This window comes from Phocoena phocoena, chromosome 6 (genome assembly GCF_963924675.1).
Source record: "Phocoena phocoena chromosome 6, mPhoPho1.1, whole genome shotgun sequence".
In the NCBI taxonomy this organism is placed as follows: domain Eukaryota; kingdom Metazoa; phylum Chordata; class Mammalia; order Artiodactyla; family Phocoenidae; genus Phocoena; species Phocoena phocoena.
This window is the reverse complement of record NC_089224.1, coordinates 109,666,338-109,685,995: the sequence shown is the minus strand read 5'-3', so window position 1 is coordinate 109,685,995 and position 19,658 is coordinate 109,666,338. Positions and strand designations below refer to the sequence as shown.

The 19,658-nt window shown below is 58.3% G+C and overlaps 1 protein-coding gene across 1 annotated transcript in view; it reads right to left on the bottom strand.

The window, feature by feature from the left end:
- Positions 1–19,658, bottom strand: part of HMCN2 (hemicentin 2) — a 150,384-nt gene that overhangs the window by 69,245 nt on the left and 61,481 nt on the right. The window contains exons 23-31 of the mRNA XM_065879176.1: positions 12,425–12,552; positions 9,744–9,998; positions 9,001–9,087; positions 5,523–5,717; positions 4,420–4,550; positions 3,936–4,083; positions 3,386–3,512; positions 2,403–2,557; positions 1,143–1,421 (exon numbers count right to left, since the gene is read on the bottom strand). Of these exons, the coding sequence (XP_065735248.1) occupies positions 1,143–1,421; positions 2,403–2,557; positions 3,386–3,512; positions 3,936–4,083; positions 4,420–4,550; positions 5,523–5,717; positions 9,001–9,087; positions 9,744–9,998; positions 12,425–12,552 (1,505 nt within the window). The remainder of the gene's footprint in view (positions 1–1,142; positions 1,422–2,402; positions 2,558–3,385; positions 3,513–3,935; positions 4,084–4,419; positions 4,551–5,522; positions 5,718–9,000; positions 9,088–9,743; positions 9,999–12,424; positions 12,553–19,658) is intronic.

Below are 19,658 nucleotides of genomic sequence, written 5' to 3'. Positions count from 1 at the left end.
CAGAGCCCAAGACCAGAGCCTCTACTCCTACTACTGGTCCCCTCCCTGGCCTGAGGAGGCGAGCAGACCCTAGCCCAGACGGCCCGGCCTCTGGGGGCTCCTAACTCAGCCAGTGACGGCCAAGGGTGTAGCCAGAGGCGGGGGCTTCTCTCTTCCCCTTGGGGAGGGCCCCCAAGTTGCTAAGCCCACAGAGTCATTGCCAGGAGACATGGGGCAATGAGGGAACGGGATGGGCTTCTCAACATTGCCTGGGTCACTAGCCCCACTGAAAATATAATGAAAACACACACGTGCATTTTCCATCAATTTCCAGGAGGGTCTCAGATCCCTGAATAAGAATCCCGGAGTTGGCTGCTGCCCGTAGACCCCACACACCTCAACTTCCCTTTGGGGTCCCCAGGACTCCAGCATCCAAGCCCTTTGTATCTTTGGGGACCAGAGCTCCGGAGCTGATTCCTCGAGAGGGACCAGAATGACCCCACCAGGCCGCACTCTGCCTTCTAAACTTCGTCTGCTCAGAGCCATCCCTGCCCTCCTACACACACCCTGTCCTCTGAGTTCTTCACATGTCCTCAGAGCCAAGCCCCTCCAGGCAGGCCAACGCTGAGGTTAACAGAGCACAAATCAGACCCTCGAGGTAGGAACTGGGTCCTCTCACCTCCCAGTGGGGTGACCTGGGCTAGCCCCAGAGCCCACCACGCTCACCCGTGAGTGGGAGGACCAGGGCCCTAGTCCCTGTGCCGTGATTAAATTAGCTAGCGCTGTGACGAGCCCCAGAGGGTCTGGACCACAGTGTGTGGCTAATTAAGAGCAGTTAGCTATTAGCTGTGGTCGTGGGGGTGTGGGCACAAGTTCCTGAGAAGCCCTAAACCACGAGGGGGAGACCTGGATTCTCGACCCGGCTCCGCTGGGGCCCCGAGACAGGCCCTTCCCCTGGCGTTGGTTTCCTCACCCTCCTGAGGAAGGCTGGACGAGCTGAGACGACCCTTCTCCCTGGGTAACCCCTCATTCGCATTTTCCTGGGCCTCTGTCTGCTCCCTTCACCCACCTTTAGAGCCAGATGGAGGCCATCCCGGCCCAGACTCCCTCCCACCACTCGCCCCAGCTGACCACTGCTCCTGCTGCGACCCCGGACCGCTCACCGAAAACCTCCAGCCGGGTGGCCTTCTCCGTGACCCCCACGGGGTTGCTGGCCCTGCAGGTGTAGATGCCAGTGTCCGAGCCCTGGGCCCTCTCCAGATGCAGCTGTCGGCCGCCCCTGGTGTAGACGGCCCCGGCACTGGGAAGCAGGGGGTCCCCATCCTTGAACCAGATGATGTCAGGCGTGGGCACTCCTCGGGCTTCACACAGGAGCCACATGGGGTGGCCCTCCATGACGGCCAACTCACTCGTCTCGTTGGAGCCCCAGATGGTGGGAGGTGCTGAGGACAATGAGGGGCGGGGGGCGATCACAGGGAGCCTGCCCAGCACCGAGGTGGCTGGTGCCCCATCCCTTAGAGCCCCATGCACCTGTCTGTGGGCCACAAGCACCGCACGTGTCACAGGCTTCTCCTGCAGGGGTGGGAGGAGGGGCAGGGGGCTCTGGGGACAGACAGGAGATACCGGCCAGGGACACGCTGACGTGGGGGGCAAGCCCGGCCATCACAAGGGGCGCAGAAAGCGGGGGAGGGGCCACAGGTCAGGCTCCGGACCCCACTTTGCCTCTGACTCGCTGTATGACCCGCATAGGTCACTTCCCCTCTCTGGGGCTCAGTGCCCCCATCTGTAACACGAGGGGCCGAACTGGATCCGGGGTTCCTACGGGGCAGGTCACACCCCACGGGTGGTACCTAAGCTGAACCTCAGGGCACGTGGGCATGCAGCTCGTAACAGAACAGCTACACCCTCCCCAAATCTCCTTCCTGCCTGATTACGACAAACGAAAAGGCTGTTTGGTACGTTTGGTGCGACTATGTTCGTAACCTTTCTAGAACTTTCTATTCTGCCCTTTTTACCACATGCAGGCAGCTCACGCCTAAGGGTTTCCAAAATCCCTCCTTGGTTGCATTTGTTTTCACAGCTTCCTCCCACGAAGGCCAAGCAGCCCTGGTTCCTACTTCCCTTTGATGTGTTACGCATCCTTTTACATAGATGAGTTTCGGTGTAAAGAAAAGTGACTTGATTTAAACAATCATCCTGAGTGGTATCAGGAATAGGAAAACTTGTGAAGCTCAGATGGGGACAGTGGGATCTGGGAAACATTGGGCCAGATTCCCTCTGTTCTTCCTGGTCCACCCCACCCCACCACCCCCCCAGCTTTACTGAACCGGGGGCTCGCTCCTCATAGGCCCCCGTTTGTGCCCTCGTCTTCCCTCCATGCAGTGGGCAGCCCGTAGTGGGGGCCGGGGAGGGGCTGGGCTCACAGTGGATTCTGAGCTGAAAGTCCTTGGCCTGCTGGCCGGCTGGGCTGAAGGCCACGCACTGGTACCACCCTTCATCCCCCAGGTGACTGGTGGTGATTCTGAGAACCTGGCCGTCCTCCTGCAGCTGGATTCGAGGGTCCCCCGGAAGGACAGGTCTGGAAAGAGGGTCAAGATTGTCAGTAAGTCCAGCTGGCAGGGGCAGGCTACACAGAGGGGAGCCTGCTGCTTGGGAAACGGAAGCCTGGAAGATTCACAGTCGCTGATAGGTGCCAACAACCCAAGTGGCCATCAATGGATAAACAGATAAACAACAAGTGGTTCATCCCTACAACGGAATATTATTCAGCCATTAAAAGGGATGAAGTGCTGAAACCTGCTACAACATGAAAAAACCTTGAAAACTGTGCACTAGGTGAAAGAAGCCAGACACTAAAGACTACATATGTATGACTGCATGAAATCTATATGAAATAATAGGGAAATTCACAGAGACGGAGGTTAGTGGTTGCCAGGGGCTGGGGCGGGGGAGGAACAGAGCAATGAGTGCTAATGGGTATAGGGCCTCCTGTGGGGGTGATGAAATGTTCTGGAACCAGATAGAGGCGACGGATGTGCAACACTGTGGATGTACTTGTATTTAGTACCGAACACAGCGTACTGAATTGTGCACTTTGGAATGGTAAACGTCATACTGATTCCTTAAAATTTAAAATACCTTAAAGAACACCTTTGAAAAAGTTTTAAAAATGAAAGGAAGGCTGGCTAAGTGATGAGAAAACCCTGCCATTTGAAAGCAGGGTCTCACCTGGGTGATCTCAGGCTGGGGGGTGGATGTGCCCCACACCGCCCTCTGCCTGGGCCCTGGCTGGCTCGTGCAATGCCTGTCGAGCTCTAACCCTGCAGAGTTCCATCTCCCCAGAGGCCCTCTCCACCAGCCCAGGCCGAGGCTCCACCCCAACACTACCCGTCGGGGGCTCACTCACTGCCCATCCTTGGTCCATTCCATCTGGGGTGTGGGGACCCCCGAGGTCTGGCACTCCAGCTCCACCCCTACACCAGCCAGGCCCAGCACCTCCTGAGCAGCCTCGGCTCCAAGCACGGAAGGTGGGACTGGGGGCGAGAAAGGGTGGGGGGAGAAAAATCCTCAACCCCTACAAGCCCCGCCTGCTGCAGGGCCTTTGCATGTGCAGGACCCCTGCCTGGTCACCCTTCCCTTCTCCTACCCGGCCCTCATGGGAAGCTCCCCCAAACCCCTGGCTGGATCGGCCCCTACTCTGTGCGTCCTCAGCTGCCGGCACCGCTCTTTCATACCACATAATGCACATACATAATGCATAATGTAATTACAAGGCTAATGATGTGATTGTCTAATGTCTGCCCCCATAGTTATGTGAAGACAGGGACCAGGTCTGCCATGCGCCCCTCTATGCCCCCGGCTCCCAGCCGGTAGTTTCCCTCCCCCGCCCCACCTAAAAGGGGAGGGGTTGCAGGGCCAGACACACTTGGGAGCTGGGAGGGCTCAGCCTCACTCACTGAGCACAAGGAGATCAAAGTCCCTCTGCGCGGTCCCAGCCTGGTTCTCGGCCCTGCAGGAGTAGAGGCCAGAATCGCTCTCCTGGATCCTGGGAAAGTAGAGGGCCCGGGCCCCGTCCAGGAGGCGGTGGCTGCCCACCTCGGGGATCTGGGCAGAAGAGGCCAGAGGGAGCTCGTGAGCGGGGTCTGGCCACCCCGCATCCCCCATCAGCAATGAGGAAACTGAGGCCCAGGGAGCTGGCTGGTGACCGGAACCCAGGGTTTCTGATTCCCATAACGGTGCCGTGCCCTCTCCACCAGGCAGCCCCTCAGGCTTCATCGTGGGCCCACGGTCTTCCACGGCCCTGAGTCCCAGTGCATCCCCAAAGACACCTGCCACTTGTCACACCTCCCCACCACACCTGGCACATGCAGGAACCCGTCCAGAAGGTCTGTACCCTATCCAAATCCCACCCACAGCCCATCCGCCCCAGGGGACACCCACCTGCTGCCCATCCTTGAGCCACGTGATCTCAGGGGCCGGAAAGCCATTTGCATCACACTCCAGCGTCAGGGACTGCCCGGCCATGCCTGACACATTGGCCCTGTGCCCGTTCTCCCGGATGCTGGGGGGCACTTGGGAGCAAAGAGAAGCAGAGGAGCTGCCCCCTCCCAGGACAGCCACGGCCACCCGGACCCCTCCTGGGGCACTCCTCCCCACCGGGACGGGCAGCCCCAACTCCCGCCCTTCCCCAGATTCTGGGGTTCCAGGATGCCCGCCCCAGCCCCTGATGTGGCCATCAGGAGCCACGTGGACCTGGGAATGGCCACAGCGGCCTCGCCCTGGGACCTCGCGCTGGTCGTGCCCAGGAGCTGTCTACGGGCTCTGACATCCAGCTTTGTAAGATGCGGGACCCCCGGGATCCATCTGGCTGTACACCCAAACTGCCGTCATGGTCACCTAGGGGGGTACCCTCCCCCACCCCGAGTCAGAATCTCTGAAGATGGGGCCTAGGTATGTCTTTGAAACAAACTTCCCGGGCAAGTCATTTCACGGCACGCTGGGGTGGCTGCTTACAGGGAGGCGGAAGGTGCTCCCTGAGAACCATAAAACTGCTTCTTCCACCCCCTCCATGAGCCCGTGTTGAGGAGAAGGGCTCCCCTCCCCCTGCACACAGCACCGGGGCGGGGGGAGGGGTACGGGGCGGGAGCTGTGGGAAGCTCTTCCTGCTGCAGGGAAGAATAGGAACCTTGGGTAGTTTCGGCAGCTTCAGTGGGAGGTGGGCTTTGGGACTCTCATCTGCCATCAGTGAGCCTTCTAAGAAATTCACTAGACCATTTTAGAGCCAGTTATGGAGTTCCAGGTTCTTCTCCTTACACTGTCTCCGTGGGGGTCTCTCTGGGGAAGGGGATGCCCATGCAACCTGCCACTTTCCTAACACCCTCAAGCCCTCCCCAACAAGCACGGGGTGGGGGAGGGCAGGGACCTGCGGCCTCCCCTGCGGTGAGCTCTCAGGCTGGGGAGCTGGCGCTGCCCCACCCAGGCATCCATGCGTACCACTGGGAGGTGTGTACAAGCCATTCCCCAGCTCTGGGGTCTCTGCTCACCATGGACTACCAGCTTGGCTCTCCTGGATGCGGAGCCCGCCTCGTTGGTGGCCTGACACTCGTAGTCTCCACCGTCGGTGGGAGAGACCGAGGCCAGAAACAGAGAGCCTTCATCCAGCACTGCCAGGCCCGGCCGGCCATACAGGGGCTCTGAGGACGGGCCCTTCCGCCACGTGACCTGCGGCTTGGGCGTCCCTGGCAGGGCACAGAGTCATCAGCACGAAACCCTGTCCCCTTCCCTGTCCACACCCACACCGCCCCCACCCCCGTGCAAGTGATGCTGACCCTCGGCGGGGGGAGGTCTCAGGTACCTCCTTGCCCCCCAGGCTAGAGGAGCAGCAGGTGCTCACACACCTGCCACCTCCCCACCCAGCGCTGTGCGTCCACATGGCCTCCCAGCGGCCCGAGGGCCACAGGCACAGGGGCCAGAGCCTTTTCTGGTTCCCCTCGCAGAGGCCCCACCTCATCTGCACTCCCAACCCCCTCACCTGCCCTGTGTTTTCTCTTTTGCCTGCCGTCTCCAACTTTCTAATGTACATAAGATGCACTTTTTTAGGCTTTTTTTTTTTTTTTTGGCCTATTGTCTGTCTCCCCCAACAAGGTCTGAAGTCTTTGCTTTGTTCCCTGCTGCAACCCCAGCTGCAAGCCCAGCGCCTGGCACACAGTAGGTGCTACATGAATGAATGAGCCCGCCGTGCCCAGTACCCATATTGTCCCATGGGATCCGCGCATAAATGGTGGAGGCCCCAGGTGGACCGGGCCCGTGCTTCCCCTCACAGGCATGAGGCGGACACCGCTGGCCACACACCCCTAGCCCCACCGTGAGCGCCGCAGTCCCCCTGGAGGCCCTTCTCCGACACTCCTCACGTCGGACTGTGCAGCGTCTGGCTCTGCCACCAGCCTGTCGGCTCACACGGCCCAGCGCACAGTGGGTGCGGGATGAACAGCTGCCCCACTGGGCCAGGGCACACAGTGGGTCCTCAGATCGGTGTTGAAGGAATGAGCCAGCATTCCAAGCAGCACACGTGCCCATGAGGCATGGCGCCCAGTGGTCGCAGCGGGGCCTGGGTCACGTGAGCCCCAACTCTGCAGACTTGCGGAGTGATCTCAGGACAAGGGCAGCCCTCACCCACTGCCCTGCCTGCAGGGCAGGCAGCCTGCAGCCCTTCCATCACTCCCCATCGGGGTCATAATCGTCGCTCAATACCAGTTATCACGCACCACAACCCAACTTGATCTGCCGACTCCCCTGGCAGCTCGGGGCTCTTTGTAAGCACATTCTCTCTGCCTCACTTGCTCTTTTATCCTCACCTTCGGAGGGAGGGGTGAGACACCCCACCTGGGGGGAATGGGGCTGCGACCAAGATGAGACACATCCGGGGCATCCTGGGTGTCATCTCGTTCGGGAGGACCCCTGCCCCACCCCACCCTGTACTGACTGCTCCTGCTTAAGTGCTGGGGACTCTGCCCGTTGGCCCTGACGGAAAAGGAGGGCCACCCATGCTCTGCGATCTTTGGGCTACTTAATCCCCTGTGTCTGTTTTCTCATAGAACCCTCTGCTGTTTCCTCTGTGTCTGCCCAGGACGCCTGCTGCAGTGTCCCAGCTGCTCCCCAGCATGGAGACACATGTGTGAACACACACACACAACATGCACACATACAGCCCACAGACACACACATGCCCCTCCCGGTTCCTCATCTTTTCCCAAAGGCCCCAGCCCATCCGCCCGCCACCCAGAGACCAGGACTTCAGAGCTGCCAGCCCTGAGGGGTACTGAGTTTTGAACCCTGGAAGCTTTTTTTTTTTTTTTTTTAATGCAAACATCTAACCCCTAAATGAGCTCGAACTACACAGAACTGCATCACTGCTCTGTGACAGGAAGACTCCAGGGACTCAGGGCTGTTGCTGAAAAACCACTCATCTTGCCTCCACTCCCATTTCACAGAGACCAAGAGAGGAGCAATGTCCAAAATCACCAGCACGTTGGTGGCCAGGCTCCTGGCCTCTGTCCCACCCCACGAGGAGGAGGCGGGTGGTACCACCCACTGCAGGTACCAGGGCTCCCATGGGTCACGCCCTCTGTGCTCCAGGCTTTCTCCTTTCTCCCTCAGAGCCCTCCGAGCCCAAGGTCACATGGCTGGTGAATACCAGCGCCCAACACTGCCCACCGGGCAGCCACCTGCTTGAAAAAGAGAAGGCCAAGGGGGGTGAGGTGGGGCGCGGGGCGGGGACAGGCAGTTTTGATGGAGGGGACTTGGCTTATGCTGACTTGGCTGAAGTCAGGCTCAGAGGACAGGCCCCTGGCTGACCAGGGTTGATGCTGGGGTTGTGAGTGACTGTGGGGTATCAGGGCAGGAGGCCGGGGCTGGTGGTCCCACCTCCTACCTCCCACGTCCCGGGAGGGCCCTACAGGTTCCTTGCTGTTACCGGATACTGACACAAGGTGGCGCCCTGGTCAAGAGCGGAACGATGGCCCCTCCAGGTGGTCTGCTCCCACCTGCCTCCTACCTGGCCCTAGCTCTCTGTCCCATTCCGAGGACTTCCCTGGATCCCGTGCCATGAGGAGGTGCAGTGCAGACTACAACCAGCTCTCCTGGCTCCTGCCGGGCTTTTTGTGCCAAGTGCCAAGCTACCACTTAGCTTCTTAGACACCCAGACACCTGCCCTTCTAGACAGCACCATCCATGCACAGGGGAGACATTTTGGCCATTTTGACCCAAAGCCAGAAGCGACTCTGGCAGCCAGTGGGATCCACTGGGTGCCACAGGGAGATTTTACAGAACAGTAGAACCCATTCAACACATTTCCGCAAGCTCCTACTACGTGCCAGGCACGGTGCTGGGACCTAAACTTCCTGCTGTCCACTGGGCCCACTGGGCCTGTGTGGAGGGACAGGTGTGACCCCACTATACAGCTGAGAAAACTGAGGCTCAGAAAGGAGGTGTGAACTGCCCGGCACCGGGCAATTGACCCAGGGGTGGCTATCTCGACCCCACACTGTGCTGTAGCCCAAAGCGGGTCCCAAAGGACTGGTTTGCCCAAGACTGCGTGAATCCATGTCCTGTGAGAAAGCCTGGGGCTTGGGGAGAGGCAGGGGCCACCAAGCACCGATCCTAGGACCCTGGGGCCTTCCTCAGCCCCAGCTGTTACAAGCCCCAGGCACAGAGGGGCCCAGGGTTTAACGGGCACTCGGGGCTGGGGTTAGAGCAGATTATACTCCCTGAGTCACCTTCTGGCTGTGACCTCAGGCAACCCTCTTAACCGCTCTGGGCCTAAATTGCCCCTAATAAAAAAAAAAAGAGCTAATGCTAATACCCACCCTATAGGGCTGCTGATGGGATGAAGCGCCTGGCATGGTCCTGGACAGGAGTGGGGACCCCATAAGCCTCCATACCCACGCGCACTGCCCACAGTGACCGAGGGCGCTGAAACATGGGTGGGTCTTCTCCCCCTCCCAGCCCAGGGCGCAGCCTCACCTCTGGCAGGGCACGGCAAGCTGGCGTTCTCTCCTGCTACCCTCTCCAGCAGGCCACTGGTCTCATCGGCCCCCCAGTATGGCGGCTCTGGTGGAAGGTAACGTGGCCACAGTCACACACCCAAACCCAAAGCCTGGTGCTCCCCCGACCAGGAGCCCAGGGCTGGTGGAGGGGGCATTCCCATCCAGAACCCCAGCTGGAATAAGGGGGTACAAGCCCCGCGTTCCAGCCCTCAGCCTCGGGGAGAGTCAGGGCCATGGCACCAGCTCACCCCCTGCAGGGTGGCCCATGGAACAGCATCCAGTGCCACGCACGACCCCACGGGCTCGGGGGGCTGAGCTCAGAATCGTCCTGCCCTGCCTTCTCTGAGTGTGTTTCAAATTCATCATAGTGAAAATGCTAGCACCGGAGATCCAGAACTTTCTATGCACCAGGCACTTCACACACATTCTCTCACTGACCCCTCACATGTTACTGGACCCATGTTACAGGGTCAGAGAGTGTAAATGATTGGCTGATGGCTGTCCAGCTGGAAGGTGGGAGAAGCTGGCCCGCTGCTCTTCAGTCACCACCTCACGGCGCCTGCACCCCACCCCGAGGACGGAGACCCCCCTGGGCTGGCAAAAGCGGCCCGACACGGCTTCGGGGGCTGGGAGGAAGGAAGGGGTCCAGCACCTCAGAAGCCCAAGCCGCTGCGGGGGAAGGAGTGGGGAGGTACGCTCTGGGGTTCAGGGGAGACTCACCCAGCACCCTGAGCTCCACTTCCCATGCATCCACCCCAGCGCTGCTGGAGGCCTCACAGCGGTACGTCCCAGCGTCCGAGGTTCGGATGGCCGTGAAGTGGACGGAGCCCTTGGGCCCCCCGCCCTGCAGGGCCACCCCATCCTTGGACCAGGTCAGCTGGGGCTCCGGGTTGCCCTCGGCCACGCAGTTCAGGTCCAGAGCCTCTCCCACCAGTGCCTTCAGGAGCCGCGGGCCCGGCTGCACCTGGGGGGGCACTGACAGGGCCACGGGGAGGGCTGTCAAGGCAGGGGCCCCGGGTGGGGGGAGTCACAGAGCCCAGACTTACAGAGAGGGCCTGGCCTGCTGCAGGGCTCCCCACACCCCTGGCCGTCACCAACCAGCAGAAATTGTCATTGTGGGGGGCGACTGACAGTAGGACATCCCGCGTGGACCCCCCCGCAAGAGTAGAATCAGCCTTTCCCTTGAACACATGTGTTGCCATCAAAAAATCACTCCTCGGGCTTCCCTGGTGGCGCAGTGGTTGAGACTGCCCCTGCCGATGCAGGCGACGTGGGTTCGTGCCCCGGTCCAGGAAGATCCCACATGCCGTGGAGCGGCTGGGCCCGTGAGCCATGGCCGCTGAGCCTGCGCGTCCGGAGCCTGTGCTCCGCAACGAGAGAGGCCACAACAGTGAGAGGCCCGCGTACCGCAAAAAAAAAAAAAATCGCTCCTCCATGCTCAGCTTACTACCCCCCCCCAGCCCCCACCCCCATCCCTACCCACAGGCTTGCACCCAGCACCATTTGAGAACCACCAGCTGGGAAACACCATCTCAGTGCTAGATGGGGACATTGAGGCCCAGGGGGCGGCGGGACTGACTCAGCCCAGGGGGCAGCATGCACAGAAGGGGAGGTTCAAATCCCAGCCCTGCCCCTCTTGGCCACAGGACCCCGCACTGGCTGGAGCCTCGGTCTCCCCTCCTCACAAAGAAGCCCTGGGATGAAATGAGATGCAGTACTAGAGCAGCCAGCAAGGAGCCTGCTCCACAGTGGCGCCTAAAACACTGCGGCTAGACTCACTCTCAGGGTTCCCAGCTCGCTCTTCCCCTTTCCTGGCTTGGGGAGGATAGTGGGTATTGTTTCTTCTGCATTTGTGTTTTCCAAGCAACTTTCCCATCCTCCATCCCAGTTGGCCCCTCCTACGGGGTGGGTGATGCTATGTCCATTTTGCAGATGAAGAAACTGAGGCTCAGAAAGGTTGTGTGACTTGACCAGAGTCACCCGCTGCGTCGGCCCATAGGAGCTGGACCGGCCCCAAGGCTGGGTCTGTGTGACCAGGAATCCAGGTGGCTTCCGTGGGGCCAGACTGGATGAGCCCAGGAGAATTCTCGAAGACGAGGACAAGTGTCCTGGGCCCTCGGGGGAAGCTGAGGACACCCACTCCCTTCCCAGCTTCAGAGCAGGAGCCCGAAGATAAGACCATCTATGGAAGCTGGCCCCGGGCAGAGATCAGCTCCCCCACCCGGAGCCCAGAGCCTCACTGTCTAGGAGGACAAGGGTGTACAGGCCCTGCCCGCCATCCCCCTAAAAACACTTGCTGAAAGCAACAGCAGTTTCCACCATGCTGAATGCCTTATGTCATCAATACCCTTTCTGACAACTATGGGATAGGCATTATTACCTCTACTTTATAGAAGAATCCAAGGCTCAGAGAAGCCAAGCAGCTGGCCTAAGGTCACACAGCCAGTCCGTGGCAGAGTCAGCATTGAAACCCAGCTCTGCAGACTCTGAGGCCCTGCTCATCACCCTGCTTCCTGCTTCTCTGTTTCTCTCCCATGCTCATGCAAACTCATAGAGAAGCTTTGAGCCCCTCCCTCTCTGAACCTCAGCCTGTCCACCTGTAAAATGGGGAGTCTGCTTAGATCAGGGGTTGGCTTTTTCTGGAAAGGGCTTTTTCTGAAAAGGTTTTGCAGACCAGCTGGTCTCTGTCTCAACTACCCAACTCCACCATTACGGCGTGAAAGCAGCCACAGATGGTACGTAACCGAACGTGTGTGGTGGCACTCCAGTAAAGCTTGTATTTATGGACACTGAAACCTGAATTCCATATAATTTTCATATGTCACATTATTTGCCTTTTTTCCCCCAATCGTTTAAAAATGTAGACATCATTCTTCACTCGTGGGCCACATGAAAACGGCATGTAGGTCAGTAGTGGCTGAGGGCTGCAGTCAGAGGACCCCTGTCTCAGACAACTCATCTCCGTGCTCCTGGAGATGACAAGGTCCCCGCCTCTTTGGTGGAGTGACTCCACTGAGTGGCTTCTGTGAATGGAACCTGGACACCCAGGTGAACATGCACTCCTGGGCCCCCACCTGAGCCAGGAACCAGAACCCCCTCCGTGGGTCCCCCTCCCAACGCCCAAGTCTCCAACGCCACGGGGCCCTGCCCTTTGCTCTCAGGGGGCCTCTGAACAGACTCTCCGGGCTCAACCAAGGGGTTCAGGGGAGGGGAAGAAGGGGGGTGAGGAGGAGAGATAAGGCTTGAAAAAGACAGGAAATAGAGTTGATGGAAGAAACACTGGAGGACCATGAAGAGGTGACAGAGCCTGGTGTGGAGATGGGGGAGGGGCACGAGAGGCCTAAGAAAGATGGGGGTTGGGGGGAACGGTGTGAGACAGAGGCTGCCAGCCAGGACCTTACCTTGCACCCTGAGGATGTAGGACCGAGCAGCGGACCCCGCAGGGTTACTGGCTGTGCATTCGTAGAGGCCGCTGTCACTCAACTGGGCCTGGGCCAGATGCAGGGAGCCTGATGGGAGGAGGCAATGCCTGTGGGAGTGAAGGGCACTGGTAAGACCCCAACCGACCCCACCTCTGCCGGAAACGCCCAAGACCCAACTTGAACCAGCTGCCTCCTCCAGGCAGCCTGCCAGGACTGAGGCAGTGTCCGCCACCCACCCTTCACTCCTCCCCCTGCCCTGCCTCCACTTCCCCCAAACCACCAGGCCAAGGCCAGGTCCCCTCCAACTTGCGTAACAGACAAAGAGCACTAGGCTAGGAGTCCGCTGGCTGGGTTTAACTTTGAACCCTTCCCAGCTGGGTGAAGCAAGTCCCTTCACCTCTTGGAGCCTCCATTTCCTCATCTGTAAAATGGGCATATTAAGAAGTTCTGTGGCTGAGGCTGGTGAACAGATTCCACGTGGGCTCAACCCAGGGCCTGGTACCTAGTCGCCAGTAACTCTCCCTCCTCTGATGCACCTGCCTACCGTTCCTCGACCCTGCCCTGAGAGTGGGGATGAGGCCTCATTTGGAGGCCCCCCCCAAAACGGCTTCCAGGGAGAGGCTGCAGCCCAGAGACCCTCTGCATCTAAGTGCCAGGTCTGGCCAGGCTCTGAATCCAGGGCTTTTCAGTGTCCTGTTTTCCGGCGTTGTATTGGGCCCTCAGGAGGAAGTTGTAGAGGTCCCCCATCGCTACACTCCCCAACCTGGCCCACCTCGCTGAAGTCACCCGGCCCCCATCCCACAGGGATCTGGGACCCCCAGCCAGGCTCCTGCAGCTGGGCTGGACCCGAGGGGGCCTCTGCAGATATGATGTCACCAGCCCACATGTGCTGGCTCCGTGCAGTCCCTGCCCCCGTAGAACTGAGTTGGCAGCTGCGGCCACTGGCCACAGCAGGGCCCCAAGTGCAAGCAGCTGGCACGGGGGCGGGGAGTGGGGGTGGTAACCTCAAGGGCCAGCCCCTCCCCCGCCTATGCTCATCAGGGTACAGCTGGACTCCAGTCCCAGTCTCCACTCCCCGCTCTGCTGGGTCTCAGATTCCTCCTCTGCAAAACGGGGATGACAATAGCCCCCATCTCCCAAGCAGGTGCAAGCCAAGTGCTGGACGTGCACTTATTAAACAGGTCAATATTGCTGGCAACTCACTCTCTGGACAACCACGGGGGACTAGCTGTGCTCTGCTGGTTTTCCGTCTCCCCATATGTAAAGTGGGCTTGTAATCCCCCTACCCAGCAAACCCTTCGTCCAGTTTGCCCTGAGCTTCCAGCAGGCACCTGGGGCAAGTTCTCTGAGGACAGTTGTGAGTGATATACCAGGCAGTGGTCTCTAGAGCCCAGGCACTGGGCTGGGACAACTAGGTCCGACCCTGTTCTGCCACGTGCTTGCTGTGTGACACTGGGCAAGTCACTTAACCTCTCTGTGCCTCGGTTGTCTCCTTTTGGAAAAAAGAGACAACAGTGGTACTTAGCCCTCATAGGGTTGTCCGGAGAACTGAGAAACCTAATTCACGGCACAGTGCCTGGAACAGACGTACTCAGCAAAGGTCAGCTGTTGTCATGGTGACGACAGTGTATCCATAACGATACACAATGCAGTTTTGCATCGTTTAAAACTCTTATATAAATGGCACCACGTGTATGTGTGTGGGTCTAATTCATTCACTTTTCACTGCTGTATAGTCGTCTGTTGTGTGATCGTACCACGATTGGATTAATTTGTTCTCCTTTTGGTGGGCATTTAAACATTCAGGTTTTTCTTTCCTCCCTCCCTCTCTTCTTTCCTTCATTCGTTCTTTCTTTCTTTCACCACCAGAGTCCTCTGCACACTGATGTATGTGTCCCCACGCACAGGAGCAGGACTCCTGCGTCACAGGCTCACACACCATCAGCTCTCACAGGTAGAGAGTCCATCACTCCCCCTTGCAGAGCAGGGCTTCTTATCAGAAGCTTCCAGCTATATGTGAAACATACAGATTCCCAGGCCCCGTCCAGAGACTCTGATCTGTGGGGGGAGGCTGGAATCGGGGTTTTCCCAAGGTCCTCAGGGGGACCACCCCTTGGAGTACTGCCCCAGGACACAGGGAAGTGCCCCTGCCCTGAGAAGCAGCCCAGCGGAGCAGATGGGAACAGGTCTTTGACAGCAAGTGGCCCCCGCATCCACCACCATTCGGCCTCTTGAAGGCTGACCTTGGGCCAAGGACTCCGTCTCCCTGAGCCCCGGTGTCCTCACCTGGGATCACAGGTGCACCTGGTGCACACAAAGCCCATGGTCCCTGGGACATAGTAAGTGCTCAATAAACAGCCCTGCTGCTAGTAAAAACCACGCCCCCCTCAACATGGCTGTGTTTCGCCACCCAGCCCCCAATCAGCTGGGCAGCCCTAAGTAGGTCCCTTAATCTTCCAAAGCGGAAGAAAAAAGGAAAAAACAACACAGATGCTTTCTTGTCTCAGTGACAAGTAAACATTTCCCCTGTGTGGCTCCCCTCCCCTGGCTTGGCTTTTCTCATCCACAATTTTTTTTTTTAAGTTAAATAATGTTGACATCCACCAAACACGAGCCAAATCAGTTTGAGGCTGAAACATACACACTGAGTCACACTTGGTGCAGGGACACGGTTCCCTCAGGGGACTTTGCTACAAACCTTGACTAGCCAAGCAGGGACGCATGGGTCAGCAAAAAGAGGTCTAGGCTGAGCACCAGAGTTCTGGATCTGACGTGCTGAGCCAGCCCAGGCAGGGCAGACAACGTCTCTGAACCCCAATTTCTTCATATTTGAAAAGGCTGCTCTGGAATTCCTTTATCTCAGAGGTTGCCTTCTAGTTCTTCTAAGAACTTTAGAGAAGTTGCTTCCTCCCTCACCAAGCCCTTAAAAGGATAGGAAGTGGGAGCTTCTGGGATAAAAAAAAAAATAATGAAAGAAACTTCCAAAAGTAGAAACAATTCTCAACAATAAATGTAGGCATCTTGTCTTTCTCATGACGACCCCCAGGCCATTTCCTAGAGAGGGAAGGCTGCTCGCTATACCACAAAGGAGGAAACGGAACGAATGGAAGTTCCATCTTATAAATGGTCAAGCTGAGGCCTGCAGAGCCCTCCCCATCACAACCCTCACCGCACCGGCTTGTGACCACCTGTCACCTGCCGGCCCTAAGAGGACACATCCCCAGCCATCTTATTTGCCTTTGTATCCCCAGAACCTAGCCCAGACCTGGCACAGAGCAAACCCCACTCGGACCAGATATAGGAAAAAGGTATGGGGCCTGGGGCAGACCAAACAGGACCTAGAGGTCTAGGGGTTGCAGGGCAGCCCTTTCGCACCGCCCCCGCCCCACGCCCCCGGCGCTCTCTCTCCACATTCCCAAGGCTCCTTGGGGTTTGGGGGCTGCAGCCCCGGGAGGGGTGTCAGGGGCAGGGGGGAGGTGGGAGGAAGTGGGGAGAGCGCTGCCGTGTGCCCTGTGCCTGTGGCGTAATTAGCAGCGGCCTCCCCGCTGAGGCGAGAGCAGCCAGATGGCTCCGTGTGGCGCCAAGATGAAAACATGGAGAGGTTCGAGGGGAATTTCCTGTTTATGACCTCCACTGCGCTCGAGGCTTCACTGTTGGCTGTGAGTCTCACACAGCCATGCAGATGATGGGGGACGGGGAGGGAGATCCACCTACCCTGCCGTGTCCCCCTGGTCCTATGAGCTCCGAGGGGGATGTATCCGCCTGGAGAGACCAAAGGGCATCTGATAGAAAGTGCAAATCCCAGGCCACACCTTCGCTGCAACCCAGCCTGGGGTCCCCTCTCCAGCTCCTCTGCGGCTCAGGGAAGCTGCCCTTGCTGCCCCAGCCGGACCCCTTCTCTCATACACTCCTGGAGGCTTTACAGCATTTAACACACCTGTAATCACCTGTCGCTGTCTGATGGCTCCGTGAAGGGAGCGGCCAGGTTGCCCAGGTGGTTCCTGCCATGTTCCTAGCGCTTAGCACAGGTGCTGGCCCACAACAGGTGCTCGATGAATATTTGATGGCAAATCCCAGCTGTCCCTGTCCATACACGCACCCCTTCCCACCTTCGCTCACACTGTTTCCCACACCCCACCCTGTCTCGATGCTGCTCTCCTGCCCCCAGACCCCCTTCAAGGCAGCAGAGCCTCTAGCTCCTCCATGAACCCTTCCCTGACGAGGGCAGGCAGGTCACACCTCCCCTGCTCTGAGTTCCATGGAGCCGAGTTCAGCCAATTTCTCGTACATTCATTCATTCACTCATATGACAAAGAGCCACTGGGTTCAAGGTGGGCCACCGGGGTGAAAGAAATGCACCCCGTCCTCCGGCTGCTCAGAATCTGGGTGGTTGGCCTGCGCCCAGGCCCTCTCGCTGCGTCCCATGCTCCCCCTGCTGCCCCCATTTCTAAAGGGCCCATCCAACCTCACTGTGTGAGCAGAGCCTTCTGGGCGGAGGCTGTCAAATGAATGAACAGCACCCCCTGCAGAACCGAGCCCACCAGAGGCTGATCCTCAACCAGAGCACGCAGTGCAACAGCGCTCAGCAGACGTCCACCACGTGCAAATACATGCTGGGCGCTTGTCTGCTGGGCCAGGGCGGGGTCTGAGGCTGCAGCAGGGATTGCCCACCCCCCCCGCCCCCAGCACCAGTCAGCCTGGACAGCACCTTCAACCACCAGGGGCCACTCTGACCCTGACCCACACCATAGACCCTTATAAGGAAGCCCCAAACGGAAACCCCAAGCTGGAGCAGTTTAGGAAGAGGGGCCTGATATCAAGGAAAGGGCCAAGCACAATATATGAGCGAGGGGGAGAATACACATCCTCTGAGCCCATGCAACATAAACCCAGAGATGCTGACAGGTGACAGCTGTCTACACATGAGCGCTTCCTACGCGCCACTGCACAGCTAAGCACTTCCGTGCATACTGTCACTTGAAACTCTCAACAGCCAAGCCGCAGATCCTACTATCATCGCCCCTTTTGCAGAGACCCAGAGAGACGAAGTCCTGCTGTCCATGGTCACCCAGCCACCAGGCCAGGAATCAGATGAGCTATGAAGATCCCCCAAGGTAAAGACCCCACGAGGGGCCCCTGGGCAGTCCATGCCATGCCACTCACTTCTAAGGAGGAAGCAGCTTTTCTCCTGGATCGTCAGAACCCAGCTGCAGCCCCCCAACCTCTCCACTGGGCCATGAGAGGGAGTGGGTGTGCCGACTGCCCTGCAGCATCCTCGGGGTGCTCTATCCTCTCCCTGTCCCCTCCCCTCCCCCGGATGCGGCTGGTTTGGCCCTGTGTGGGACCCTGGCCGGCTGCCCCCGGGAGCCAGTGCTGAAGCCAGGAGTACTCGCAGCTGTCCCAGATACACATCAGAACCAGAAACAAACATTGTTGCCTAGCAACACCACCTCGCCCCAGCATCCCTGGGCTGAATCATGGGACCAGAGCCACTAGGCACTCTCTGGCCACCATCGCCTGTCCAACCCTTTCATTTCTCAGACGGGAAGACTGAGGCCCAGAGAGGGGAAGGGTCTTGCTCGGGTTCATTCAGAGAGTTGGGGGCAAGGCTGGGATGGGACCCTAGGTCTTTTGCTACCTGATGTCACACACAGCCGGAGCCCATGTCTTCTCTCTCCTAGACAGTTTCGGCACAGTCCTGGGCACAAGAGATGCTCAATAAATCCTGCGGACTTCAATTCTGAATTCACAACTCAAATGGCCCTTTCACAAACAGCAGTCCCACAGGGTGAGAGGCACCCGATAACCATTCCCAGCCTTGGACTCAGCCATTGGCTTTCAGGACTATACCCCAAGGAAATGACCCAGGAGATAAAGAGAAGCATTTGTGCAAAAATGTTCCAACAGCCCCATTTATTACCGCCCAAAACTGGCAACGGAGCATCTGCCCCAAACAGAGAAAGAGCTTAGCAACGATGAGAGCTGAACGCCCTGGAATGTTATCTTGCCCTTTAAATGGAAAGCAATGACGTGGGCCAGGATGAATCTAGAAAATGGGTAAATGTGGAAAAATATCAATGATAAGGGCAGAATGGAAGAGGCACTCAATTTAATTCTCTAGAAGCATCTACAAGAACACACTGGAAGGGGTCATGGACACAGGTGGGTGGTTTAGAGTTTCATGGGTACTCAAGCTCCTACTGTTTTCTTTCCATTAGGACTTGCTGACTCAGGAGGTCAAGGCTCCCTGAGTTCAGAATACTCTCTAGAATCTCCAGAAAGAGCAGTGGCCTGCCCGACCTTGGCCCAGAAGCCTGATATGTGTGTGTCCACGTGTTCTCATGTCTGCATCTCTGCTGCATCTGTGTGCACGTCCACATGTGTCTGTACCTGTGTTTGTGTCAGTGTGCGTGGCCGTGTGTCTATGTGTGTCTGTGTCTGTCTGTGCTCCTGTCCACGTGTATTCATGTCTATATGTGTCCGTGCATGTCTGTATATGTCTGTGCATGTCTATGTGTGTCTGTGGGTGTGTGGGCGTGCATGTTAGGGCCCAGCCCGGGAAGTGAGATCAGGATCCCAGTTCCCTACACCCCATTGGCTTCTGTTTCCCCCTCAAGGCACTGGGCGTGATGCCGCTCACCCCACCCACCTCCAGGATGGCCAGCAGGAGAAGAGGGCCACCCCCCCGCCGCCCAAACAGAAATGCAGGAGGCCTCAGAGGCTCGGCCACGTGGTGGTTCTCACCCCTGATTGCACCAGAGTTACCAAGGAGCTCTGAAGAAGCACCAGTACTGGAGGTCTGCTGGTGACCCTGACCGCAGCCCTTGGTCAAGGCTGGCACAGGGTCGGGAAAGAGAGGCCCCGGGCAACCCGAATAGGTTCAGGCCTTCCCCCATCCGAGGACAGAGAAGGGGGCCACCACAGAAGAGGGGGCAGCTCAGCCAGGCAGAAGGAGCACAGAACCTGGAGGTAGACGAACACCCACGACTCATCAGAATAAGTTCTCAAGCTTCCAGAACGGCAGCTTTGAAGCTGAGCCTTGGGGGTCCCTCGGAGAAGGAAGGGGAAGAGACAGAGGAGGTAGAGGAGAAGGGGAGCAGACAGACAGCAAAGCTACCCCCGCACCATCACTGCTCCCTGTGTGTTTCCCGTGGGTTTTTAAAAACCTGCATCTTCTGTCTGAATGGCTGTGGGACTAAGGGGAGCTGTGTGT